At 37.9% G+C, this 25195-nt stretch overlaps 1 protein-coding gene across 1 annotated transcript in view; it reads right to left on the bottom strand.

Moving 5' to 3' along the window:
• Positions 1 to 25195, bottom strand: part of LOC134824713 (26S proteasome non-ATPase regulatory subunit 1-like) — a 45082-nt gene that overhangs the window by 1699 nt on the left and 18188 nt on the right. The window contains exons 2-18 of the mRNA XM_063836690.1: positions 11328 to 11495; positions 10932 to 11101; positions 6167 to 6303; positions 5744 to 5884; positions 5267 to 5401; positions 4973 to 5111; positions 3784 to 3956; positions 3100 to 3188; positions 2867 to 2993; positions 2490 to 2615; positions 2050 to 2200; positions 1738 to 1824; positions 1447 to 1613; positions 1060 to 1225; positions 623 to 840; positions 370 to 460; positions 66 to 160 (exon numbers count right to left, since the gene is read on the bottom strand). Coding sequence (XP_063692760.1) covers positions 66 to 160; positions 370 to 460; positions 623 to 840; positions 1060 to 1225; positions 1447 to 1613; positions 1738 to 1824; positions 2050 to 2200; positions 2490 to 2615; positions 2867 to 2993; positions 3100 to 3188; positions 3784 to 3956; positions 4973 to 5111; positions 5267 to 5401; positions 5744 to 5884; positions 6167 to 6303; positions 10932 to 11101; positions 11328 to 11491 — 2376 coding nt within the window. The 5' untranslated portion in view covers positions 11492 to 11495. The remainder of the gene's footprint in view (positions 1 to 65; positions 161 to 369; positions 461 to 622; positions 841 to 1059; positions 1226 to 1446; positions 1614 to 1737; positions 1825 to 2049; positions 2201 to 2489; positions 2616 to 2866; positions 2994 to 3099; positions 3189 to 3783; positions 3957 to 4972; positions 5112 to 5266; positions 5402 to 5743; positions 5885 to 6166; positions 6304 to 10931; positions 11102 to 11327; positions 11496 to 25195) is intronic.

Here is a 25195-nt window from a genome sequence, read left to right as displayed (position 1 = left end):
ATGACGGAAATAGTAAGATGAAGTCTAAAAATTGACAATGTTGCTGGTGTTTATTCCCAATATACCTTGAGATCCTTATTAAGACCGATAAGGTATGTAGGCTGGAATGCCAGACAGAGGAAGTGAGCCAGAGGGAACCAGAACCAAGTGTGTGTAAACACTGAAACAGAGGAGTGTGAAATGTCTGGGTTGAAATAACGGGAAATATTAGAACTCCCTGATAAGTTTAAACTAGCAAGTTAAAACTTTCATTTTCAAACTAGCATGTTCAAACTAGCATGTTCAAACTAGCATGTTTAAACTAACAAGTTCAAACTAGCATGTTTGTATAATAATAATCTAAAAGCTGAGAGTGAAGTAGCTGCTTACCTAGAAGACCAACAACGGAAGGCACGTTAGTGTGACCGTATTGGGTCCTCATTGATATAGTGCAGTTCCTTCCTCCTGCGTTAATTATACCCTGGGAGGGAAGTGTCAGTTTGTTCTAAGTAGTAAGTAGATGAGTTAGTTCGGGTGTATTTTATACTTAATTTATTTATGCTTAAAAACAATCATCCCTCTTTTTAATTCCCTCAAACTAACAGAACTAACGACTCAAGGGTACAACAAAAATAAATTTTACCTGAGCAAGAATAGCTCCAAACTTGACCATAACATCCTCGTGCTTATCACTCATAGTCTTAGTGAACAGGTCTTTGAAGGTCTTCAGTTTGGGGCACATGTGGTCGTTTTGTTGGACCAGGACCATGGCGGAAGCCAGCAGTGCACCTTGACGTACATAGTTCACAGGGTCGTTTATCATGGGTTCTAGGATACTGAGCGCTTCTTTCATTCCAGATCCTGGTGAGAGAGAAAGTAAAATTTGTTTGCAGATAAAATTAAACTTGATTACTTGAGGGTAGATAGAGTGAAATTTGGACCTTGAGGGTAAATTAAGTGAAAATGTTGGCCAAAGAAAGTGAGATTATATATTTAAACTTCATGTTATAGGAACTACGCTGTACAATATACAGTGTGTAATGTGTATGCAATGTGCCCTACTAATTACTATTGACTAACCTGCACAACTAATTCCGAGTGCGAGAGCAGCACCGTACCGCACATGTGAGTTGTAGGACTCAGAAAGAAGGGACACTACATTGGGGCACTGTTCAGGAGCATTGAAGAGGAGGAAGCCGATTGAGATAACAGCTGCTCTTCGTACGTCATCATTTACATCAGATACCTAGATATAAGTGGATTACTAATTATAGTTAATTTTAGTATGTTTATGGAATATGGGGGTGTCCTCCATGCTATTTACGTCCTACACCACCTTACAGGAACACAACCGCAACTCAGCTTGAATAAATTCGACTTACCTGTGCAGCTGTTTTCCGACCCAAAAACTTATCAACTAACTGATTAAACTATCATATTTTATAAATCTACTAATCGTGTAATTACCGCAACGTGAAGAAGACGTCTGATGGCTTTGTTATTTCCAGTTCCAGCGTATGCCATTCCCACGCTGTACATTCCACACATTCTTAGCACGGGGTCCTTGTCGTCAGTAAGGGACTGAATAGTGGGGTCTGCTGCTTCCAGCTGCCCGTAACAGATCATTGCAATTCCTACAGGAGTGAAGAATGAGATAACTATGCGTTTAATTAGTTATTATCTTATTGAGATATGATTAATCACTAATCACCTAATTAAATTAACATTAGCTCTAAAAAATCTAAAATCACCACTTACCGAGAGACAAACCACGGAGAATTTTCTCGTGTTGAGTCTCGTGAGCATATTGGACCATGTCAGACAGAGCATCCTCATCTAACGATCCTGAAAAAACAGTTTATAAAAACTTTCAGAACATCTTGGGAACATTTCTAAAACTTTGGGTATTTGTCAGGAACTTTAGGATCTAGTCGCAATCTTTGGGAACTTGTTAAACTCAATTAATTTGGCAACTTATCGACAATTTGGGAATTTTTCAGGAACTTTGGAATCTAGTCAGGAACTTTAAGAACGTTTTGAACACTTTGGGAGCCTGACAAGCCAACTCACCCATCATAACAAGACCCATAGAGATGCCAGCCGCCTCCCCGATGATAGCATCGTCCTGATACAGATTGTTCTTGAGCTGCTCGTATATATCACTACTCTTTGATGTCATCGCTGCTAGCCCCAATCCTAGACATCCTCCGTGTTTTACCGTCTGAGAGAGGACATTTTCTTTGTATTTAAAAGAATTCCAAAGTTTTAATATCATATAAATGTAAATCAGAAATTCAAGTTGAGCAGTAATATAAACCACAGATAATTAAATTTTTAAGGGGGCCGGGTCTTCATCAAAATTCTCTCGAAATTGAAGTTTTATAGAGGGGACTGATATCTATCAGCTGCTTTTGGTCCCACGGAAAAATATTGTTACTAGCCGGAATTATCGCCGGTTAAAGGTCAGCGCTTATGTGTAATTGTATAACTTATCAAACAAGTAAACAAACCTCGTTGGTAGCAGTTTGGAGCTGTTCAGAGAGGTAAGGTATGATAGCAGCACCGTGGTTAGCGTGGATCATACCCAGCGCATACAGGGCACCCCCCTCCTGGTACGGACTACCGCTTGCTGGCTCCTGGGACAATGTTTCCTTTTAATTTATCAACTATGCTATGGTGAATTTATGTTTCTTTTCGAGTAAAGGAGTAGGGTAATTTTCTTTTAATGATAGATGCTCTTCTTATATTTTAGAGTTTGTAAGCAGGATTTTCTACCATACTTTTACAAATTCAATTATTAACACAATGTTAGGGTCACTAAATCGAGATATTTCCAAAACGATCACAAGGAATGCAAAGTATTTGGTTACTAAGTAACAAAACATACCTTAGGTAGATAAGAGGACATGAGTTTGAGGGCATTAGTTTCGTGACCGTGATGAATAACTCCAATACTGGCAGTAGCTGTGAACTTGGCCCAGTTTGTAGCCTTTGCTAGCCAGTCGAGGTTATCTCTGAAATGAAGACCAAACTTTATTTTTTATAACGATAAACCAATCAATTTAACACTACCCTAAAATCTCAAATAATAAGATTGTGTAACAAAACTGCCACACCCACCTCAGGAATGCATCACATGTTGTCCCAGCGTGCATCAGTGAGTTGGCTATCACAGTAGCAGTGTGACATACCGCGTTCCTGGATGCATCCTGAAAGAAAAACGTCTTACAAGTGGATTTTATAGGAAGGATAAAGCTATTCAATGTAATAAGAAAGTTGGAGCTTTGTCATGGTTTTCAACCGTGAGTATTCAGTATATTGGACTGTTCTTTTGCTCATAAGGGCTCAGAAAACTCGCGAACTTATCGACGTATTCGAATATAAATAAAAGAATCCGCGCGTGATATATCGATCGCGCCGCGCAATTGGCTATGCTTACCATGAAATTTTCATAGAAAATAACGTAACTTTTGCTAGTAGTTAGTAATTTTAGCGCGTTTGTCCCATGTTTTATGATGTTATTTCAAACGACCCTGTGGCAAGCAACTAAGAAGTCATATGACCATCGTAGGAGCGACACGTTCAGAACATGAACAAGATAAATTACAGTAACACGAAATTGGTCGAAATTGATAAGACTGATTAATGGTGGTCTGATTTCTGACGTCTTGGATACGTGCAATTTCCAATTTTCAATTCGTGATGAGCTCACATAAGCGATATAGTCAATATTTTTACTTCAAAACTACCAGTACAACATACCAATAAATCAGTACAACATACCAATAAATCAGTACAACATACCTTGCAATTCTTCAGCACCAGCATATCGCTCGAATTCTTCCTGATCAAAAACTGGGATTTCAATGTGATTGGTATTTCACCACTAAGAATAGACCCAACTTGAGCTCGCTTCTTATCTATCGCTGAGTCTTGTGCTACAGTTTTAACTGGTTCCTCGGACGGCTTCACTGGCTCTGAAAAGTAAAGTTTGATTAAGGTTCACACCAGTGGCTGACTGCACGTTTTGATCTAGAAACACACTTTTTTAGAGATTTTACCGGTGTATCCTCTAAAATCACCTAATTTGTCCAATTCGCCCTCCTGTTGGCGCCAAAAGGGGAGGGGGCGCCAACAGGAGGGCGCATTTATTGCGGGGGTGCCAACAGGCAACGTTACGCCACTGATTTACACCATATTGGCCAACAGAGAAAAATATCTTGGAGGGGCATACATTTTGACCTAAAAAAGGGCATTCAGAGGGACATCTAGCCCTAAATAAAGCTCCGCCTTCGGCGAGCTTTGCCCTCGGGTCGTAGCATTTACATTTTTAGTCAGCTACTTTCATGTATACCAGTGAATAAGTAGCTTCAGTTGCATTTACATTCTACCCTATGGGGACTTGCCAAATTGCAAAATTGAAGAAAGATGACATGGTCGGCAGTCGGCGGTGTAGGGCCGGGGCCCACATTTAAAATTTCCTCCTAGATACAAATTTTCTGTTTTCGGCTTCCCAGGGCTAGCACGGCGAGAGAAGCAAGCATATAGCCAGTTCTTTGGCATTTGGAGCTGTTTCTTGCGTTTTTGCTTGGCCACATTAAAATCTACAATAAAAATTTGAGGAATTAATATTGTAAAGTGGCTTTTTCCGACAACCCACAAGTAAAACACAGCCAGCTGGCACCATTAATCGTAATTATCACAAATTATGATATTATGTCCCTTTCAAAGTAGAGGCAACCATGTACCGAGAATTTGTTTTTTCTTCCCAATTCTCCTGTCCATTATGTAGTGAGTTAAGAGGAGCTAGATATTTATTGTATTTTTAAAAGTGAGATAACTCAATCGCAATTAGAAAGCTCAAATATTAGTACCAACGGTTGAATTTTAGGGTCATCCCAGTGCCACCTGGGCTACCCTGGATTAGCAATCATGAAATACAAATAGTAAAAGACATAAGTAAATGTACTAATATTTTAAAAACTAAACTAACCGGAGCTCTCTACTTCCATGGCTGTTCCCTCTTCCTTCTTCTGTTTGATCCCCAGCCCCTCCATCACTTCATCAATAAAGTGCTGAGTCGCTGACTCGTACACATCAAAACATATTTGGAATACCATCAGTAACTCGTCCTGAGGAGTTCTCATGTAAAAAAATGTTGTTTTACTTAAAGTTAGTCGAATTCAAATATAAACTAATTTCAAATTATTTTATTTTCACAGCGAAATACCCGAGATTCCAAGACAAGCACAAAGAAAAACTAACACATAAAAACTAAAACACAAACCTCAGAGCCACTGACGAGCTTGTTGAGGATGTTGACTACAGTTTGAGGTTCATTGAGGTAGATATAACACTGGCACATGTTGGTGTAGTCTGGTTCAGATAGGTTGGTGTAGAGACGTACTAACACTTGTAATACCTGTTTCAGTATTATCTTTAGTATTCCTTAAAATTTGTATTCCTTAATTAGCTTATTTATTGATAATTAGCTTAATTATTGTGTTAGTTTTATATACTTGTGAAGTGCTGATAGTGGCAATAACTTTCTCCGTTTATTTACTGATAATACAATCGTAGTTGAATTCAATTTAGTCACGGCTTAATGTACATAATATTTCCGTTATTTTAGTTATATTATGACCATATAAAGATCAAAACTATAAAAGGAACCTGACAAAGTGTGTACGCAGTTAAAAGACAAATTAATTATAATTAATTAATTATAATATTCAGAACTCATCTACACAGACGAGGAACTGACCGTATTTCTGACAGTTCGTTTCTGCAACAGTGTCATAGCAATGCCCAGTGCGTAACTCAGCAGACTTGGTATATCGTCACTCTTCATTATTGCTGACTCCAACATATCGTAACGTCTTGTTTCAAGTGCTATCCCCACCGCCTGATATTAGCATTTTACTTGTTGTGTTTTTGTTGTATTTTTGTACAGTTTGTTGTATGTTTACAGTTGTGTTTTTACAGTTGAAATTTTATGTTGGTTTATGGTAGAGGATTAGATTGGAAACAATTAACTGTGATGTAAATTTCCATAGGACCAAGTTAATTTATAAGATAATTGGAATGAGGAACTGAATGAGCGGGTCAGAATTTAATCAGAATTAATAGCATTTCCAAATTCGGGAATATCAGAGTCTTGAAATTATATATAATCTACAAATGTTACCTGTTTGTATTTGCCGTCATCAAAACATCTCTGAAACATTTTCTCAACAATGAGCTCTAATCTTGAGTCGATGGTGATATCGTTACCATCATCACACAACTTTATCCTCTGTGTAATGTACTGATCTATCGCACGAGCTGAAAGGTGTGATTATTTTGTAGTTATAAACCGAGCAGAGCTTATGTGGAATGTTCGAAACATTCCAAATAATTTTCATAGAAAAATGTTTGGTTGACTACCATTATTTGGGTTGCTGAGGTTTGAGAAAGAAAAGGGGGTTTCAATGATGGAATAATGCCATTTCATTTCATTGAATATCTAGTGCATATTTCGATTAAAATTAAACAAATTATAATTATCCCTACTCCAACCATCACCTTCCAATTGATAGACAATAGCTAAGTTAATATATATCTATATTATTATTATATTTGAAATTTGACGAAATCCCCCCGGCAACGGGGACACTGAAAATTGACCAAAATCCTACCCTCTGGTGTGGCCAATTTCATTGATTAAGGCATTAGATTTTCTATAATTAACGTCGGAAGTGAGGTAAAATAAACGTTAGAATAATGGTGTAATTTCATTGAAGGTTACCTGCGATATTGCTTAGCAACATCAAGAGATTGCACGTGCGCGAGCAAAGACAGATTAGCAACGCGTGTTGCCATGCTCATTGCTCTATGATACGTCATAACTAGCTCACATTACAATTTACGCTATGACTATCCATAACTTTGGTTGTGATTGATGTTTTTTGATGCGGTAAAAATATCGATTAGGGAATACTTAAATAAAACTTTTATCGTTATCAGCAAATAAAAATCCATACAATTTATATAACGGAGCTAGATCATAGATAGATAGATGATGACAAAAAACTATAACATAACTGATTTTAAATTTTTACTCAGTGTTTACCATATTATGAGGCACAACACTCATAATCGAAAAAAGCTTTAAATTCGTACAAGAAAAATGTATGGTCAGGAACAGGTTGTAATGATACGGAAAATTGAAACTGTCCCTTTGATCACGAACCAATACAAACGAAAAGGTAGATTGATAACAGCGTCATCTGAATATGAGGTATATAAAATGAGCTATAGAAATGAATAAGTATGTTTCGCCCAGGCCAAGCCTATTGAGCACAAAATAAAAGGATGAACAATTTTTCCTGTAAAAATATACTAGCTTGTTGAGGATTACATGCAATGAGCTATTCTTACTTTATATCACCAGATCCAATCATGTCCTAACATTCCCTACTCAAAGTCAATATCCTATTCACTGTAATTGATAAGCTAAGAAGGTACACGAAACGTGTGTGAACAATGTTGCATTATCCAGCTATTGTCGTGCGAAGTACCTACAGTTTTACACGTCACGAGGCACATTGTTCCTACTCAAGTATTGTATCCTACAAATCTTCTCTCCAGATACTATTTATTCAGGCAATACTATCAAGAATATATCTATAATTTATATTTTAAACTTGACGAAAAATCCATAATTAGTTAGGGCAAGAATTGCTGTTTATGGGTCAATCTGTGAACAAATTCGTAACAAAGGTTTGTCTACAGGAATATGTTGTCCATAGTCCCAGGAACCACCAAAAAAAACCGTCCAGCTGAAACTTTTGGGCAAAAATTTGTATAGTCATTTTTCTCCAGGAACCCATACGCCCCACCCCTAATATTGGCTATTCGTCTCCCGAAGGTCTTGAGATCTCCATGGGGGGTGCAAAATGACCGCAATGGCCACATTATGGCAGGCGAACGGTAGTTTCAGAACGATTGGGGCTTTATTTTTCGAAATAAATGGAATTTTTCGGAATTTTTCTCAATTTTATTGAAATTTCGAAAAAAAATACATCAAATTATTTTTAACGCTTATTTCAAATCTTACTCGGGAAATAACTTCAATTAACAAATATCAAGGTTAACTAACAAACAACAGCCGATGATAATCACATTCGATTTGCCATTGTGGATTAAGGCCACCCGAATAGTACTGGAAACTGGGATGCCTATTGTGGTCAGGGTTAGGGGCTTCCACACTGTCAAGAGTTTTCTTGGCTGCATAGGCTATATAATGGCAGACTCGGGTTTAGAGGAGCTCATCAAACTCGTGTATCCTGGAGACGTCACGCATATATCGGATGGAGGATCTTACTATAATAATATAAAGCGTTGAGAGCCCACTTTCTGATCGACGCCGCTCTTTGTTGTTTCACTATAGAGGAAGAAGTTTACGACGATGAACTAGTAGACTTGGAAGGTTACATCAACAAATGTGTGAACGAACATCTAGGTGTTAACTTTAAGACTAAATCTATTCAGGATCTATCAGAGAAAATAACTCTGATTCTAAAGAACCTGTTTTCCAACAGTAGAACAGCAGCTCTATGGGTTACTTACCACAATATGATAACACTAGTAAAGGACTTCATAAGAGCAGAGAGGTTGCACGACTACAATATGCATTTATCAGCAGTAGCTTTGATGCTGCCCTACTTCGCAGCAGCTGGGAGGGGACAGTATGCAAAACCTTTAAAACTGTATTTGGAGCAGGATGCTATTTTTGAAGTCAAGTATGGGGCGCTTTTAAAGACCTTCAAAGTAACTGGGCTTCACACGGTTTGTTACAACGACCACGAGTGGGCCGGGGTGTGGACTGACCTCTCCATATAGAGCAGAGTCTTATGAGGGCAGCTAAATCTAGTGGTGGATTAACAAGTGGAAGGATGTGTAATTGTGAGTCCGCTCACAAGTTATGGGTGGCCACCCTGAATCAGATGGCTTTAATAAATCAGTCTTTTGGAGATTCATTAGCTAATTCATCGAAGCGAGTAGTACCAACTAAAGCTGCCATCCACTCAGATCTTACCAAGTCATCAATCAAGAAAAACTGTGATGTATTTGGAAAATTATTAAATTGGTTTAAAGTTACTGTCGACTTTACAGAATCCGAAGCTAATATCTTTTTCGACTGGTCTTATATCACAGTCTGGGAACGATGAGGTGAATCCCGAGGAATGTTTGGCCGTTGGGGCTGTCCTTCAACGTGAGCTAGATGGGTTGATATTCATCGATAAGATAAGTATCAAAGGTAAAGCAAAGAACTTGACACAACTAAGAAAGCAGGTTAAAGTGAATAATAAAAGCGTTGCAGTCGATCCGTTGAAGTGTTTTAACCGTCTAGTCTTGGTTGCTGATAGAGAGACTTCAATAGAGGAATGCCTAACATACGAGTTAACTGTGGTGCCGATGAGCTTATTTGATCAATATTAGATGATGAGGAAATCTAATAAGGCTGCTCTTGGTAGCTACCTCAAAAACATAAACCAATCTACATTTAAATCTTGCAGCTTCACGATCCCACTAGTCATTGATGGAGGTTGGCTAATTCACCAACTAAGCTCATTTAAAGGGTGTGACAATTATGGTGAGGTAGCAATGGAGTACTTGAAGCTTATCCCTAAAAATCGGGAAGTTACTGTGATTTTTGATGGATATGAGCCTTCTACTAAAGATCACGAGCACAAGATGAGAGTAAAAGCGTTCTGTGCTAATATTGCTGTAAAGAAATCCAGGTTGTGATAGCGTCAGTGGACTGTTTGGTTTTAGCAAGGTTAAAGTGCTAAAGAAAGCTCTCACCTTTGATGAGCAAGGTCAGTTGGCAACATTACTTTCGGTGAGAGAATCAAAAGAAAAGATTATTGAGGCAGGCCTCTGTTTCTTGCAGTACATTTATGGTGACAAGAAAAAGACTCTTTCTGCTTTGAGATTCCTAAGGATGTGCTCCGTTGCTGAAGCCAACAATAGCTTCAGCAACGGAGCACATCCTTAGAGCTTACTTACAGTACCATAACTGGGTCATGCTTAACGCTGACAGTCTGAATCCCCTTGACTACGGCTGGAAATTGGCTCCTGGTGGCACTTACGAACCAGTTGCAACAAAAGCTATAATTGCTCCAGAGTCTATTTTGAACCTTATATGTTGTAACTGTTCTGTCGATGTGAAACAGGCCTGTTTGACTTTCAGATGTTCATGTAGGAAATATGGCTTCAATTGTTTGCCAGCTTGTGAACTGCACAAACATTAGACATGATGAACCTGAAGAACAAGCGAATTTTGATTAATATTAACTGTGTATTAATAATTGTCATGGTATTTACTGAGAATACACATTTTAGATTAACTGTATTTGCTATTTGTAGATGAGTTTTTAAATAGATTTGAAATAAGCGTTAAAAATAATTTGGTATATTTTTTTTTCGAAATTTCAATAAAATTTCGAAAAATTTCGAAAAATTCCATTTATTTCGAAAACTAAAGCCCCAATCGTTCTGAAACTATCATTCGCCTGCCATAATGTGGCCATTGCGGTCATTTTGCACCCCCTATGGAGATCTCAAGACCTTCGGGAGCCGAATAACCAATATTAGGGGTGGGGCGTATGGGTTCCTGGAGAAAAATGACTATAAAAATTTTTGCCCAAAAGTTTCAGCTGGACGGTTTTTTTTGTGGTTCCTGGGACTATGGACAACACATTCCTGTAGACAAACCTTTGTTACGAATTTGTTCACAGAAAAATCAACTCTTGCCCTAACTAAATTTCTACAGTATAACAGAGCTAGATGATGAAGAGAAATTAAAACATAACTGATTTTTTGAATTTCCTCGTACTAAGCTTTCGACTAGCGGGTTTCTAGTATATAATATATAAATATATGTATAAGCAGTGAAAGGAACTGACCTACAACAGTGTCAACATATTCAGAAGACTGGTTGACGTCCAGTAAACTGGCAGCGCCTAGCGCATAGTGCAGTGCTTCGTCATATGCTCCAAGGTGGTAGTATACTTTAGATGCGACCAGCGCTGATAGTTCCTGCTCCTCAAATGACTCATCTTCATACAGAATTTCACTGAAGAGTTCGCATTGAAATATTCAATTCTAAAGAATTCTTTTAAAAATCACATTAATCGGCTTCATTGTTTCATTTGATTTGAATTTTTAACTCAGTACCTTTTTGCTAGCCGCAATAACTTTAATTCAAACCCTAAACTTCAAATAAGAAAAGGAATACCCATTATATAATATAGAATAAAAATGTATAATTTATGGAACACAAGTAGAAAATGTGAACTAACATTTTATCCACAACATCTGAGATCTCGGCCCAGAATTCATGGACAATGAGGTTGAGCTTGTTCAGGGCAAATATCTTCAGCTCTATTTGAGGTTCATCCAAAAGAGATATCACTCCAGCTGCAGAGGTTATCCCTGCACTGCTGTACGATATCGTTGCAGTCATCCTACTCACTTTATTGTTAGTAACAAATAGATTAAGCTTTTAATTCTGTTCAAGATACAGTCAAACATGATTTGCATTTAGAATTATTGAGAAGGTGCTACTACCAAAGAAAGCATTGATAAACAGAAAATCATCAGAATAGAATAACACATTTTTGAAGAGAAGCTTTTCTGCCATCAATCAAGCTACTGGAAGCTGTTTATCTGGAGAAAAACTTTGATGAAAGGAAAATTTTGAAAATATCTGTAGGACATTTTCAGATGTCAGCGTGCGTACGTGTCGAGCCTGCGCAAAGTTATTTTGCGCGATAATCTGAATTAAACAATTGTTGACGCGCGGTGCTGAAATGTTCAAGTACATTGTTAATTTCACCATGTACGCATCCCGCTATACTAGGGACTAATTGGCCCCACAAGTAGGAAGTAAAATAAGGACCTCTGTTCAAATCAAAATAGATTCAAAATAGTCGGACAACTCAAAATAATAACAAAATCTGATTGGCAGTCACGCTGCACGTGACTGCCCGCACGTGACTGTGCGCGTCCAATGGACGTAATGAAGGAAATTTGTTATGGTTATCGCAGGAGAGATCACGTTTAGAGTGCGTCTCCCTGATTAGCCCACGTCACTGCACACGTGACTGTGCAGAGCCAATAGGGTGCTATGTAACTTGTGTAAGGTGTGTACGCTAGGTGCGTGTAAGGGACATCTAATTTACTATTAAACACAGCTGGCCGGCAGAGAATTGAAAATATAAGGATTTTTTATGGATGAAAATCGAAGCGAAAACCTTGTAACCAGGGTTACAAAGTTTTAATAATATAGGGCTATGTTTTCGAGTACGCTGAACAAGATTAAACTGGTTATAATTATCATACTCAAGGGCAAATTGCTTTAACCCATTAGGGACGACGAGTTTTAAAGTTTGCCGATTTTGATGCCGTTTAACACACTAGGTCACTTTACAGCAAAAATAAGATATCCAAAAAAGCTAATTTGTATCTCGTTTACTTTAAAAGATACAGCTATGGTCGCATACGACCCACTCGTCCGGGTCGCAAACGACCCATCACGGTTTTTCGGCTTTAACTTCTGAAACAAAGACGTTAGGATAAAATAAAAACTGTAGCATAAGTTAAAAACATTTGGTCAATACTGTGTGACTCTAACGTTTTAAAAATAAAGAATTTGGGTCATTAACGACCCACTCGGCTCACTTGCTTATTACTACATATGTTCATGTAACTTCTTGAATTCAGCCTAAAGCGTGACATCATCAGTTCAAAATCGCCTCTCAGCAAGTGATAATCATCATAAACTGCGAAAAATCGGTTAAATGGGTCATTAGCGACCCACTAAGACCACAAAATCGATTAATTAAATATAATGTTGTCAAACTTTTACAATTATTAGTAATAGTATAAAAACATGTTATATCTTGGTCATTACTCCTGTACGTTGATTTAAATTCTAAAATCGATCAACTGGGTCACTAACGACCCACTCGGAAGTTGAACCACGACATTAATTATCAGTATCATGCTGTTCCACCATCAAGAAAGAGTCAAAGACACTCGTAGGTCTTAATTCCACGCAAACCACGGGTGGCTGACTACTAGCCCTCCTGAGATCTGGAGTCTCACGGTAATCTGCATATCACGTCACCCAATGACTGACGAATAATGGGCAGAATTGGATTGATAGGTAGGTGAGTTTATCAGCTGTTAGTACACGACCGTAATGTCGTGAGACAGCAAACAATATGCCTATCTTTTCCCGATTCCTAGAATGTCCAAGAAGAACTATACAACTGCTGGATTCAGATTTCAGATGGCTGCATCTACTCTCTTCGCAGCTCCCTTTCTTTACTTCTTAGGGGCCGTTCATATATTACGTAATCACTTATTGGACAATTTTTACGCCCCCCCCCCCCCCCCCCACCACATAGCTATTATGTCAAAATTACACAAGCGTAATCATTCGGAAACTCCCCTCCCTCTCGGCCGATTACGTAATACTTTTTTTCGTTTTGAAAGCTGCCTCGTTGTTGCGGGGTTTGTTACCCACAACAAGGTAGTTGTCTGAGAGATTGCAGGTTGCAGCACCGCCAGCCAAATGGGGGGGGGGGGGGGGGGGGGGCGGGGGGGAGGGGGGGGGGCTTTAATTTTTTTCCTTGTCCTTATTCACAGAGCTGTAGCCATCTGAATGCAGCAGTTGTTTAGTTATTCTCGTACTTTCTAGGAATGAAAAAAAAAACTGATTGGCATGTTGGATTAGAATATGCAATTTGACCACTCGTCTTTCAGTATTTACCCAAGGTTACAGCTGATATCTCGTATACTTCGTTCAGGGGATTTTTCTTGAGTGACATGATCTGATCACCGTGGGAGACAAATGGAGACAAAAGTTCGCCAGATCAATCCCGAAACTTGGCAAAGAGAGCACAAGAACAGCAACACAATTCCTCACGGGACATAGTGAACTAAACTACCACATCAATAAGTACAAGCCTTCTACCTCAGTGTGACAGATATAGTGGACAAGTTCTCATTACCAAGGATCATCGGCTTCATACAAGCAACAAAACTTTTTACCAAATGTGGAGAGGACAAGGCTTAACCTTGCTTTCTTCACAGATTAACTTTACCGGGGTAAGCACAGGGCTTCAATGCTCTATCTTATAGTGGTTTTGATCTATTCCTTAGTAGTAAAGACCACTGCCCCCTACGAAGAAGAAGAAGATCACCGTGGGACCCTGGGTCTCAAGCGGTGGGTTGTAGCAGGTCGTTTACCAAGATTCGAAATTGACGAAAAAGGTAACAGAATCTAATAAGCAACAACAACAGTATGGCTATTACCTAGCAAGTTAGGAACGAGGGCCGATTCCTTTTCTTTTGCGGCCCGGCCCGGCCACGGTCCTTTCGGTACAGATTTCCACGCACCATAGTATTAGTCAGGACGCAACTCCAGGCATATGCAGTAGTGTTATTCTCGCAGCTCTTTGATGAGTGATGACGGCCCTTCAGTTGGCCCTGGATCTCAGAAGGGCTAGTAGTCAGCCACCCGTGGTTTGCGTGGAATTAAGACCTACGAGTGTCTTTCTTGATGGTGGAACAGCATGATACTGATCATAATTGATGAAGTGGTTCAACTTCCGAGTGGGTCGTTATTGACCCAGTTGATCGATTTTAAAAGTTAAATCAACGTACAGGAGTAATGACCAAGATATAACATGTTTTTATACTAATATTTGTAAAAGTTTGACAACATTATATTTAATTAATCGATTTTGTGGTCTTAGTGGGTCGCTAATGACCCATTTAACCGATTTTTCGCAGTTTATGATGATTATCACTTGCTGAGAGGCGATTTTGAACTTATGATGTCATGCTTTAGGCTGAATTCAAGAGGTTACATGGACATATGTAGTAATAAGCAAGTGAGCCGAGTGGGTCGTTAATGACCCAAATTCTTTATTTTTAAAAAGTTAGAGTCACACAGTATTGACCATATGTTTTTAACTTATGCTACAGTTTCTATTTTATCCTAACGTCTTTGTTTCAGAAGTTAAAGCCGAAAAACCTTGATGGGTCGTTTGCGACCCGGACGAGTGGGTCGTATGCGACCGCAGTTAGTAAACAGCGTTTAGCTCTGTTTGTGAACATCTGATTATCACGGGCTTTTCACATGTCTCAAGAAAATCGTTGCCCGCAACTATTTTGTCCTTAACAAAATAAGCCTACATAAAGTTTTAATGTCCCAATCAAGGCAAGAAGTAAAGTGAAATATTTTTCAATTATGACGACTAATTAACCTAATTATTTAGTTGTTAGTAATTAATTGGGTCTCGACTGGAAAGTCAATAGTGTAGCCCAATACATTTTGAGCATATGTGTGAAAGATTCGTGGCGTTTAGTATTATGGTTTGTCCTCTATAGCCTCTAGAAAAGGTGGGTCGTAAACGACCCTATCGTCCCTAATGGGTTAAAATGTACTTGAATGTCATAGATGCTATTATACGCTTTAACCGGCTTATCGAGTGGCACCAGTCTCTCTCGCCAATATAGTTCTCAGCTTAATTATTATCGGGCTCGTGAAGGAAAGATCTCGAGCTCAGAAGACGAATACCCTTTTCCCAAATATTTGCTAACATTAACGAATATTTGGGATTAAGGAACTGTCTCACTAGACTTGAGATTTTAAACTGTCTCAAAAAATTGAAGAACCACAAAAGTGCTGGGATTGACGCAATCTCTAATGAGCAGTTAAAGTATGGGGCAAGTGGTCTTGTGGATAGGATGGAGAAATTGTTCTCAAAAGTTTGGAATTCAGAAGCAGTGCCTGACGACTGGTTGAAAGGCATCGTGATAATTGTACCAAAGAAGGGTGATACCTCTTATTGCTCCTATAATAGGGGGATCACTCTAAGATCTACAGCATCTAAACTGTATCAAATCATCATATTACAACGCATGAGTGACGGTTTAGAAAGTTTGCTACGAGACAATCAGTGTGGGTTTAGAAAGAAAAGATCATGCATTGATCAGATTTATTCACTCCGCACTATTATACATAACTGCATTGAATATAATCTCCCCCTGTATGTAAATTTTGTGGACTTCAAGGCAGCTTTTGATTCTATCGACAGGAATTATATTTGGAAAGCTTTCAGTCATTATGGCCTGCCATGTAAATACATTCGAATAATACAGGCATTCTTTAATGGAACTGTCAGTGCTGTTAGACACAATGGTGAACTATGAGAATGGTTTGAAGTAAGTTCAGGCAGTGGCCAAGGAGACATTCAGGGTCCCCCACTTTTTAATGTCTGCCTCAATGTGGCTGCTGAGAGAACAGAAAGCAACAAAGTGGTGTCCCACGGAGCGGTTCTTCAAAGATCTATCAGTCCGCTTGTTATATGCATTTTAAACCAAAGTGCTGTTATATGCATTTTAAACCAAAGGCTAGTAAACCAGTAGAATTGCCAGATTCGCTTCAACTCCATATTGATGGCTTTCCAATTAAAAAAACCAAAGCAACTAAGTTTCTTGGAGTTGTTATTGACGAACAGCTTTCCTGGGGGCCTCATATAACAGCACTTAAACGAAAGTTAAACTATGCCTCTGCCACCTTAAATAGAATTAGGGACTCTGTACCAAAGGAACTCCATAAAGACCTCTACCACACACTATTTGAATCCCACCTCACATATTGTATCTCAGTTTGGGGTGATGCAGCACTCTTTAGGACAGCAAGTATCTGGCTGTCTCAGAAGCACTGTGTACGGGTCCTCTTTGGTGATAAAGAGGCATACCTAAACAAGTTCCTTACATGTGCAAGAACAAGAGAGTTTGACAGCCAGGCACTTGACCATACATTCTTCCAACTAGAGCACTGTAAACCACTTTTCAAGCAACAAAACATCCTGGCTTTCAAAAATTTATATACATATCACACATTTATGGAAGTTTTTAAAATACTAAAACTAAGGTGCCCAGCATCACTGCAACAGCATTATCAGTCATCTTCTAGAAAGGAAACCACTATCATTTCACAACTCCCATCTAATGACTTTATATCAAGATCCACCAAAATTTGGAACACAATTGCACCTAAACTTAAGCTCTTTGACTACTCCTACAAGATTAGCCTTGCTAAAAGTCGCCTGAAAAAGGCACTTCTAAAGCTGCAACATGCTTATAATGATTCGGCATGGACCACAAGCGATTATGACATAATGCAGCTGTCATTTGAAAACAATCCCCTTCATCAAATTTAATCCAGTGATCTCGGCCCACAGGCTCCTCCTATTAAACAATTTTGATTTTGGTAAATGTGTGCTGACTCCACCACCTATGTATTTAACCTAATATTTAGTGTATTACAGGTAGAAATTGACTTAGGTAGGTATTTTTCTCTTAGGTAGATATTAAGAATTTAAATAATTTCTTAATTGTATGACTATTTCCATTACTGAGACGTTTTTAATATTTAATTTAGGAGGGTTTTTGGAATTTTTTTTAAAGGACTGGTTCACAGAGTGAACAGATTCCAGATTTATATATTTTTAAACTGATATTTAATAAATGATTAAAAGAACAAATTTTAAAGTTGCCATTAGATCCAAAAATACACCCATTATGCTCACTTAAAAACAACTCTAAATCAGTAGGCTGTCACTCTATTAATGCACCACACCGCTACCTCCACTGCACTAATAGTTATACAATAAATTCTACAATCCTAATTTTGTGTCGTGATGGAGACCGGTGTTCATACAAAACATTTACTAGGTTGCCGTTTGGTGTGAGCAATAGCGAACAGCACGCACACTCCTTTGCCCCGTCAACCTATATCTAATCTATTTAAAGAGTGACAACCATACTGCACATTGAATTAGGATTCCGTTAAATATCAAATTGATTTATTGTAAACTTGTTTAATCTGTAATAAATGGCATAAAATTGAAATTTTTGTTTAACTGAAATTTTTGTTTAACTGATGATATCACTGTGTTAGATACAGACTATGCAGATGACATGGCTGCACTGGATAACAGCGAGGAAGGTCTTCAAGAAACAACTGACCTTTTGTGTATGTATGGTGCCCAGGGAGGTATCAGATTCAATGGTAAAAAGACTGAGGCTATGGTCATTGGTATAAAAGCAACCTCTCAACGGCCATACACGAAAGAAGCCACAGTGAACATCACTGTTGAAGACACGCCAGTTTTGATTGATTGAAATAAATTTTCGTGCACATACAGAATGAATGGTTAATAATTTAATATATATGTAGACCAAGCTCTGTGCACGGGATGCTTCCTGGAAGAATCCAGTTCTTTTAGCAGGGCACCCTACCTAAAGCCAAATTGAGATATAATAATCATATTAGATCTTTGAAGAACCGCTCCGTATGAAACATGTGCACGTGCAAGACCATACAGTGAACACATCGCAAAAAGGAGCTTTGCTTTGGAAAACACTAAGCCAATATTCAATACCGAGAAAATCATGTCAATCCACAACCTGTACACCCAACATATATCCACTGAACTGTTTAAAATCTTGAAACTGCATCAACCTATCTCTCTGACAAGTTTATTCCAAACAAGTTCCAGAGCATGTAGCCAAACTATGCGGGTCCCCCGACACAAACTTAAAATTTCTAAACACAATTTTGTCTTCAAAGGTACGACTATATGGAACAGTTTGGTTGATAAAATATTCGACAAATGCACTCCTAATGAAAACAATGTCATGGTCCCTGGCTCTAGTAAATTTTCCGACCTTTCCTCCCCCATCTCAATTATCAAGTGCCGTATCAAAAAGCTCTTACTTGAAACCCAGCAATTGACAACACCTGGGCGTGAAATTGAGTGGCTCCCCCTAAATAGCTGGGGCATTGAACCAGCTTAGTCAATCAGCATCCCATCCCTTGCATACAACTAATTACAAAAGCGCTAATTATACCTGTTTCAAAAGCATCCTGTCTGGAAGTTCCCTGACTGCCGTGTGAATCTTTGGATCTATTTTTGGATCTATTTTTATATTGATATGATTTTTATATACCTATATATTCCTCGCATAATTTCCATGTCCGCCTGAACAAACCTGGCACCATCAAATCTTACCTCTAGAAACCCCAGAACTCATCAAGCCTAGTCTGAATCTAAAACTAGTTGACCAGCTACGTACAGTTTCCTGGACAACTGGAACCTTTTGGGCCATGCACAAGCCAATAGCATGTATGGTCCTGCAGTGGGGTCTCCTTGTCCTTGGATCTGTGTTTTGATCCGTCTTTTCTTAAAATTTTCCATTTGTGTCACTTAGAATCACCTTTTAAATGTTAAGGTGTGACAGACTATTATATTCTTATAATTATATCATATGAATTGATTGCACTGCTAATAAATAAAATACTTTGTTTTACTAAAATACTTTGTTTTACTAATATTCCTAGGGAAATAATCAGAAATCGAATACCAATCAAATAATATGATATATAGGAGTAGTAACCATATTTACTATGCAAAATGCCCCAACCTCATAGTGTAAATTTATATAAAATTCAAATTCCATACCACCACTAAACCCCAACATAACAGTCAACACAACATCCCAAGCAAAATTAAATAACTTCTTATATACTATCATACTACAAATTAATTAAACATTTGAAATCTGTTAACCAGAGAATAAATTTCTAAACCTAATGCAAGTGAAATAATTTAGATGCAATAATGAATGCCTAATATGAGTATCATCTGTCAATGTCCTTGTAGAACAGTCTGTACAAGAGATATGAGTAACTAATATAGAAGGAAAAAAAAAAAAAAAAACAGGAAGTTGTCGTCTGTTGGAAAATAAATAAAATATCGATAGTATATAATTATTAGATATTATTATTTTTGCAGTTTTGTTACGTGTTGAAAACAGAGCTCCCTTATCTCTGTTATATCGGCAATTTTTAACTGCCAGTTGCCCCTGCTACTGCACATTGTTGGTGCTGTGCCTTTAACGGTACTATACAAGTACTATACAAGTACAATTTATACACACTGGAAAAGCCCGCTGATATGAAAGGTGGTGAAAATCATTTGTTGGGACCAACGTCAGACGTCCAATTAGAGACTGTATCAGAAACTTCACAGACCTCTCAGGAAATTGTTACTACCCGACCTCAGGAAAGTGTTTCTTCAGATCTGTTGAACTATGCTATCATTTCTAATGGTCAGTGTTCATCGTGTTCGGATAGTAAAGCAGGAGATAAAGCGTTACCTTGCTGGGAATGCGATAGATTATTTCATGCTGTTTGTGTGAAGGAAGATGGTACTGAAAAAGATGGTAAAGACATAATCTGCCCATCTTCATTCTTTAACAGCTTTATTAAGGCTTCCAACAAAGATGGTGTGTTTGCTAGAAGGCATGGTAACTTTACATTTGTGTGTGATTTTTGTAAAGTTAACAAAGGAAAGAAAAAAGCTGCTAATAAATCAGATAAATTTACTCTTTTGGACCACAAAATTGATGCAGTCAACAATTCTTTATTGTTGGAGTTAAAAGAGCTAAAAACCATGATATCCCAAAACAAGAGTGCAGCTACACATCAAACTTCATCAATCTCTGAGTCTAACAACGAATATAATCCTTGGAATGATAAGCAGAGAACAGAAAACATGAAAAAAGTGGTTTCAGTACAAAAGGACAGTCAAGGTAAACTCATCAGTTCAAAAAAACTAGAAAAGATTTGTATTGAGAACGGCCTCTCAGTAAGTAGTACCTTCCACTTGCAGAAATCTGATACTACTGGAATTGTTCTCAATTCTCAACACGATGTTGATGTTCTGACTAAACAACTCAAAGATGAGCAGCATTCTGTTGTAAAAGTATCAACAAGAGTACCAACTGTCCACATTGTAGGATTATCAAGAGAATATACCGTGGAGGAACTAAAATCTATGCTTGAAAAACAAAATCCTGGGATATCAAAGCTTCTCGATAGTTCTTCTACTTCTAATGATGATAAAATGATCGAAATCTTGGCTGTTAAACCTCTCAAAAACAATAAAGACATCTTTAAGGCTATTGTAAAAGTCAGCAATGTTATTAGATCCATAATTGCTCAGCAAGGGAACAAGGTGTTTATTGGATACCAGTCTATGTGTAAAGTCTATGACAGTATCTTTGTTCTTAGATGTTTCAATTGCCAGGAGTATGGTCATTACAGCAAAGAATGTAAAAATAAAACTGATCCAGTTTGTGGGTTTTGCTCTGAAAATCATGAATCACGAGATTGCTTAAAAAAGACTGATGATCATGTTTTCAAGTGTTGTCACTGTGTCAGAGCAAAAAACAATGATACTAATCATCACACTGGAGACCCCAGATGTTCTGCATTTGTGGAACATCAGAAAAGAATAAAGAAGACAATTCCTTTTTATCAAAGCAAATGATCAGATCCAATGAATCGTCAGATTTCAACCTCCTTCTCTTTAATCCTAGATCAATCAACAACAAAGCTGATCTTTTTGTGAGCCTTTTGGAGGACAAAAATATTGATATTGCTGCTGTTTGTGAGACGTGGCTGACTAGCAACTCATCAGTAACCACTGCTATTATTAAGGAACGAGGTTACTCACTCCACCATAATTATAGGCTTAACGAGAGGGGTGGTGGCACTGCACTCATATTTCGGTCAAATTTAACGTGCTCTATGGAAAAGAGTAGGATAGTATTCAAACATTTCGAACTCACAATGGGAAAAGTTAAGACCAGCTCTAATATGATTCTTTTTGTTGTAATGTACAGGACTGGCCCTTTAACCTCTGCTTTTACACAGGAACTTGACCTTCTTCTCTCTGATATTTCTACTCGCTGTGATAATATTGTCCTGGCCGGAGATCTCAACATACACTTTGATGGTAACAACAGGGTTGCATCTGATACTCTAAAGATACTCAGATCATATGGTCTTCATGCTCTGTATGATCGTCCAACACACATTGGTGGTGCATGTCTAGATCAGTTATTTACTTTCTCGCTGAACAACCATCTTCATTGCAATAATGTGTTTATTGACAATAGCGATACACTAGGCTCAGATCACTTTCCTATAATCTGTAACATAAGCAACACTTTAGGAAAGAAATATTTCAAATCAATTGAATTCAGAGATATTAAAGCTGTAGACAAGGATACCTTTTCACGTGACCTTAATGATGTTCTTGATCAGTTTGATGTTTCAGAATCATTTGAGACTTCTGTAGTGAGTCTTGATGCCTCTATAGTGAACCTTCTTGATGTTTATGCTCCATTAATTAGCAAAAGAGTGTCAGTAGTGGATAAAGCTCCATGGTTTGATAAGGAATATAGAGATCTGAGAAAACTTCGTCGTCGAGCCGAGAAAAAGAAAAATAGATCTGAGGGACACTTTCTGCACTACAAAGAACTCTGTCATGAGGCTACTACACTAGCTTTGACTAAAAAGAAAGATTTCTTGGAAACTGTTATCAATAAGTCAGAGAATAAAACTCGAACTCTATATCAAGTTGTCAATAAGGTAATGGATCGTAAACAAAGTAGAATTCTACCTGACTACACTGATAATATTGAACTACTTGCATCTGACTTCAACAAGTTCTTCTCTGAAAAGGTTGAAAAGATTCGTGATAACATACCTGTTACCTATATACCAGATTGCACTGATACTACTGTAACACCCCTCTTCGAATTTGAACCAACCTGTATCTCAGAACTTGAAGATATAATCAAGGAAAGTGGAATCAATTGTTCACCTAATGACTGTTTACCACAAGATCTTGTTCAGGATAATATCACTTCCCTATTGCATGTTTGGGTTGATCTTGTTAACCAATCGCTGTCCACCGGCAGTATGGATGGTGTTAAACTGGCTGACGTTATTCCCCTAGTGAAAGATGAGTCTCAGGATCCGAATATACTGAAAAACTACAGACCTGTCTCCAACCTTACATTCCTGGGAAAATTAATTGAGAGAGTAGTTTTGAGAAGACTTAACGAGCACCTTAGTCGGAATAATCTGAATTGTCAGGAACAATTTGCCTACAAGAAACACCACAGCACAGAAACTCTCTTGATAAAAATCGTTAATGATGTCCTTATTGCTGCAGATGAAAAAACAGCTACTGTTGTTATGCTGTTGGACCTCAGTGCAGCCTTTGATACTGTGGATCATAATTTACTTCTGAAGATCTTGAGACAAGAAATAGGAATAAGGGGGTCAGCTCTGAGTTGGTTCACCAGCTTCCTAACAGGACGTTGTCAGCGTATCAGACTTGGTAAATCAGTCTCTGAAACCATAATTTTACGTTTTGGAGTACCTCAGGGCTCTGTGCTAGGCCCTGTACTTTTCAACATCTATATTAGATCATTGTACAGCTGTGTAAAAGAATCTGGGTTTTCTATTATTGGTTATGCAGACGATCATCAAATTATGAAATCTTTCAAACCCTCAGATCAGGTGAAAACCTTAACAAACCAACTGAGAAATTGTTTCTTGAGGATAAAGAATTGGATGTCTCAATATTATCTGCAATTAAATGACTCTAAAACTCAGCTTATAGTCTTTGGACCTAGAAAGGTACTAAATGAGATTGAACTTCATGGGGTTGAAATTGCTCCTAACACATTAGTTATGAGTATTGCTGAAAGCACAGTGTAAGGCCTACACGGACCCCCACCGTTAAGAATCTAGGGTTGGTTATGGACAATCAACTAGTTTTTGATAAACAAATTATAAATCTCAAGAAGAAATGCTTTCATACCTTGCGCAATATCAGGAAAATCCGCTTTCTTTTGAATCTCAAACAGATTAAAGTCATCGTCAACAGTCTAGTGGTATCATGTCTAGATTATTGTAACGGTTTATATTTTGGTATTGGCGAGAAGCTTTTACATCAGCTTCAGTTACTACAAAATGCTGCTGCAAAAGCCGTTACTGGTAAATATAAGCATGACCACCTGGAAGACGACCTGACTAATCTTCACTGTGGCTCCAAAGATCTACAACCGTCTGCCTACTACCATCACATCAGCTGAATCCCTGGAATCTTTTAAAGCATTTCTAAAAACTTTCTTATTTAAACTGTCTCAGCATGAACTTGAAAAACTATATCAATGACTGATTTTGGCCTATATTTAGTGTTAGTTCTTTAGTTTTAAGTTTCACTCATATGAACGATATATTTTCAAGTATTTGATAGCAGTCCTAACTTTTATCATGATAGTTTCTGGGATGACTAGATTAAACACTGCTGAGTATAAGTTTATCTTAATAGTGGTGTTCTTAAACTTCAATTTATTATTATTATTATATAAATTAGAATATAAAATAACATTCGGTCAATGTGTCGTCAATAAACTGCACAATTATCAAATGTTAAAACTGTACTGGGTGATACAGTCACCAAAAATAAATACTAAGTATAATAAGTTAATAAATTAAATGTGGTCTGTAAAACTACCACTAGGTATATATAATAGGTCAATAACTGACTATATATATGGTTGAACAAGAATAATGATTTACAGACATAACTTTCAGAACAAAATATCTGAAGGAAAAAGACAAATTAGAACAGGCATCCTGCGTCCTAAAGTCAAAGTGGACTCAAAGTAAGATATAGATGTAGCCTAATCCATTTCATTCATAAATTGGCAAAAAAATTGGCAAATTCATTTCATTATAAAGCAAACATTTTTTTCAAATTTCAGACACTCGACTTTTAATGCAACACGATTCGAATTCACTGCAACTGGCAGAGCTGTTTTTGACCGTTTTGCTTTTGGACAATGTGATGCGTGGCCAAAAAACATGGAGATGCAGTGCCAGAAAGTTAGAGAATGGATTCACGCCAGAAGCAAAGCGAACATGACGGAAGAAACCCTAGCACAGCTACAAAGTACTCCTGATGCGAACTTTACCAGGGGACTTGGTACATTCGGGAACAATATGGAGTCCTTCATACCAACATGTCTCACTAAAAAATACTTCAATTGGTTTCAAGGAACCGTGCACCCTGACCGTGAAACACCTATGTATCCAGGTGAACCTGCAAATAAAGAGAAACGTGCTTACTGCTGCTGCACTAACATATAAACAGGAAGAGTGTTTGAAGATGATCCAGAAAAGAATTGCATATCCACACCCACCTGTATAACACTC

The sequence above is a fragment of the Bolinopsis microptera genome, chromosome 13, assembly GCF_026151205.1.
Source record: "Bolinopsis microptera isolate Bmic1 chromosome 13, MBARI_Bmic_1.0, whole genome shotgun sequence".
In the NCBI taxonomy this organism is placed as follows: Eukaryota; Metazoa; Ctenophora; class Tentaculata; order Lobata; family Bolinopsidae; genus Bolinopsis; species Bolinopsis microptera.
Note: the sequence above shows the minus strand (reverse complement) of the source record. Positions and strands in the feature narration are given on the sequence as shown.